Source organism: Corvus brachyrhynchos, unplaced genomic scaffold, assembly GCF_000691975.1.
Source record: "Corvus brachyrhynchos isolate BGI_N302 unplaced genomic scaffold, ASM69197v1 scaffold229, whole genome shotgun sequence".
Lineage (NCBI taxonomy): Eukaryota > Metazoa > Chordata > Aves > Passeriformes > Corvidae > Corvus > Corvus brachyrhynchos.
In genome coordinates this window covers 436,696-438,584 of record NW_008240042.1, presented here as the reverse complement: position 1 = coordinate 438,584, position 1,889 = coordinate 436,696, and the positions used below count along the sequence as shown (strand labels likewise).

The following is a 1,889-nucleotide window of genomic DNA, read 5'->3' as shown; positions in this document are numbered from 1 at the left end:
CGGATGACATTCTGGACACGCGGCCACGATTGCCCTGGCCTGGTCATGCTTCAGGTTGAACTGCCGGACCAGGGCAGGGGCGTTTTGATGAAACTGCCGACGGCTGATTTTGGCCTGCTCAAATACATCCAGGATCGGGGCCATCATGGCTGGCACAGCGAGGGCATCTGCCCTCCTGTTGCCTTCCATGAACCCAGGCAGGTCCGTGTGTGACCTGACGTGCATCACGTAATAGGGTTGCTCTCGGTGGGAGACTAGATTGACCAATTCTGAGAGCAACTCATATAAAGCTGTGTTGGAGACCTCTTGCAAGATGGCATATTCGGCTCTGGAGACTACTCCTGCAACATATGCGGAGTCGGTAACTAAATTTAGGGGTTCGGGAAACCTTTCAAAAGCCCTGACGACTGCGTCTAACTCAGCGACTTGAGGTGATCCTTCCACCTCTTTAATATCCGCCTCCCACCGCTGAGTTTGGGGGTTTTTCCAAGTCATGACAGACTTGTGAGAAGCCCCAGACGCGTCAGTGAAAACGGTCAAGGCCTTTAAAGGTTCCTTACTCCGAACACTCTTTGTACTCAACTCAAATTGAATTTCCGAATTAAAAATTTTGTGGGCCGGCCTATGTAAAGAAATTTGGCCTGTGTAACCCTCCAGAGCAAATTGCAAGGCTTCACAATCCTGAAGCAGGCTCTCCAACATTGCTTTAGTAGTTTGGCCCGTCCGCATCCTGATTGGTACGTGGATGCAATCAAAGTCACGTCCCGATAACTCTCTGATCCGGACTCTAGTTTTCCGGATCAGTTCAGCCATCAGCTCTTGTGGTCGTGTCATTCTCTTGGACCTGTTGTGACTGAGGAAAACCCACTCAATTATCAAGAGAGGATCCCTCCGGTCCTGGTCCTTCTTGCTCTTCCTGTTGTCTTCCCATTGGAAGACGACCCCGTGTAGGTGCGGCAGATTGCCCAGGATGATGAATCTAAACGGCAAGTCAGGCCTGTACCTGCTTGCCTGCCTGGTGGACATCAGGTGTTGCACCTTCTCCAAGGCTGTCTGTGCCTCTGGGGTAAGCGTCCGGGGAGAACTAAGCTCCTCTCCCCCTTTCAACAAATCGAAAAGGGGGGCTAGGTCTTCATTAGACAGACCCAGCCACGGCCTTACCCAGTTTAAAGATCCACACAGTTTGCGGACATCCACCAATGTCTTTATATTTGTTTGGATCGCCAATTTTTGCAGCACAATGGTCCGCTTGGTAATTTCAAGGCCCAGGTATTTCCAAGGTGGCATCCTTTGAATTTTATCTTGCTGGAGCTCGAACCCTGCAGCAACCAATGCTCCGATTGTCAGGTCAAGCACATTCGCCAGCATGTCATCATCAGGGGCACACACGAGGACATCATCCATGTAATGAAGGATGATGGCCTCCTTTGCGGCTGCGCGTACTGGGGCAAGCAAGGAAGAGACATACCATTGGCAGATGGTCGGGCTGTTCTCCATGCCCTGTGGCAGCACCTTCCAATGGTATCTCTTTCTTGGGGCTCCTCGGTTGATGACCGGAACCGAGAAGGCAAAACGTGGGCATCGTCAGGGTGTAGAGGAATTTGGAAGGAACAATCCTTAATATCAATTACGGCCAAATTCTAATTTTGGGGAAGCATCGTCGGGGACGGCATCCCTGGTTGGAGAGAGCCCATGTCCTCAATCTCATTATTAATTTGGCGAAGGTCCTGGAGGAGCCGCCATTTGTCTTTGTTAGGTTTTTTAATTACAAAGACAGGGGAATTCCAAGGGCTGTTGGTCTCCACTCTATTCCCCTTCTTAAGCTGCTCCTCCACGAGCTTCTCGAGCACCTCCAATTTCTCGCCGTAGAGAGGCCACCGTTCTCCCCC

At 51.1% G+C, this 1,889-nt stretch overlaps 1 protein-coding gene across 1 annotated transcript in view; it reads right to left on the bottom strand.

The window, feature by feature from the left end:
* Window positions 1-1,497, bottom strand: part of LOC108449097 (endogenous retrovirus group K member 25 Pol protein-like) — a 2,327-nt gene extending 830 nt beyond the window's left edge. The window contains exon 1 of the mRNA XM_017744108.1: window positions 18-1,497. Within this exon, the coding sequence (XP_017599597.1) occupies window positions 18-1,497 (1,480 nt within the window). The remainder of the gene's footprint in view (window positions 1-17) is intronic.
* Between the last annotated feature and the right edge of the window lie 392 nt (window positions 1,498-1,889).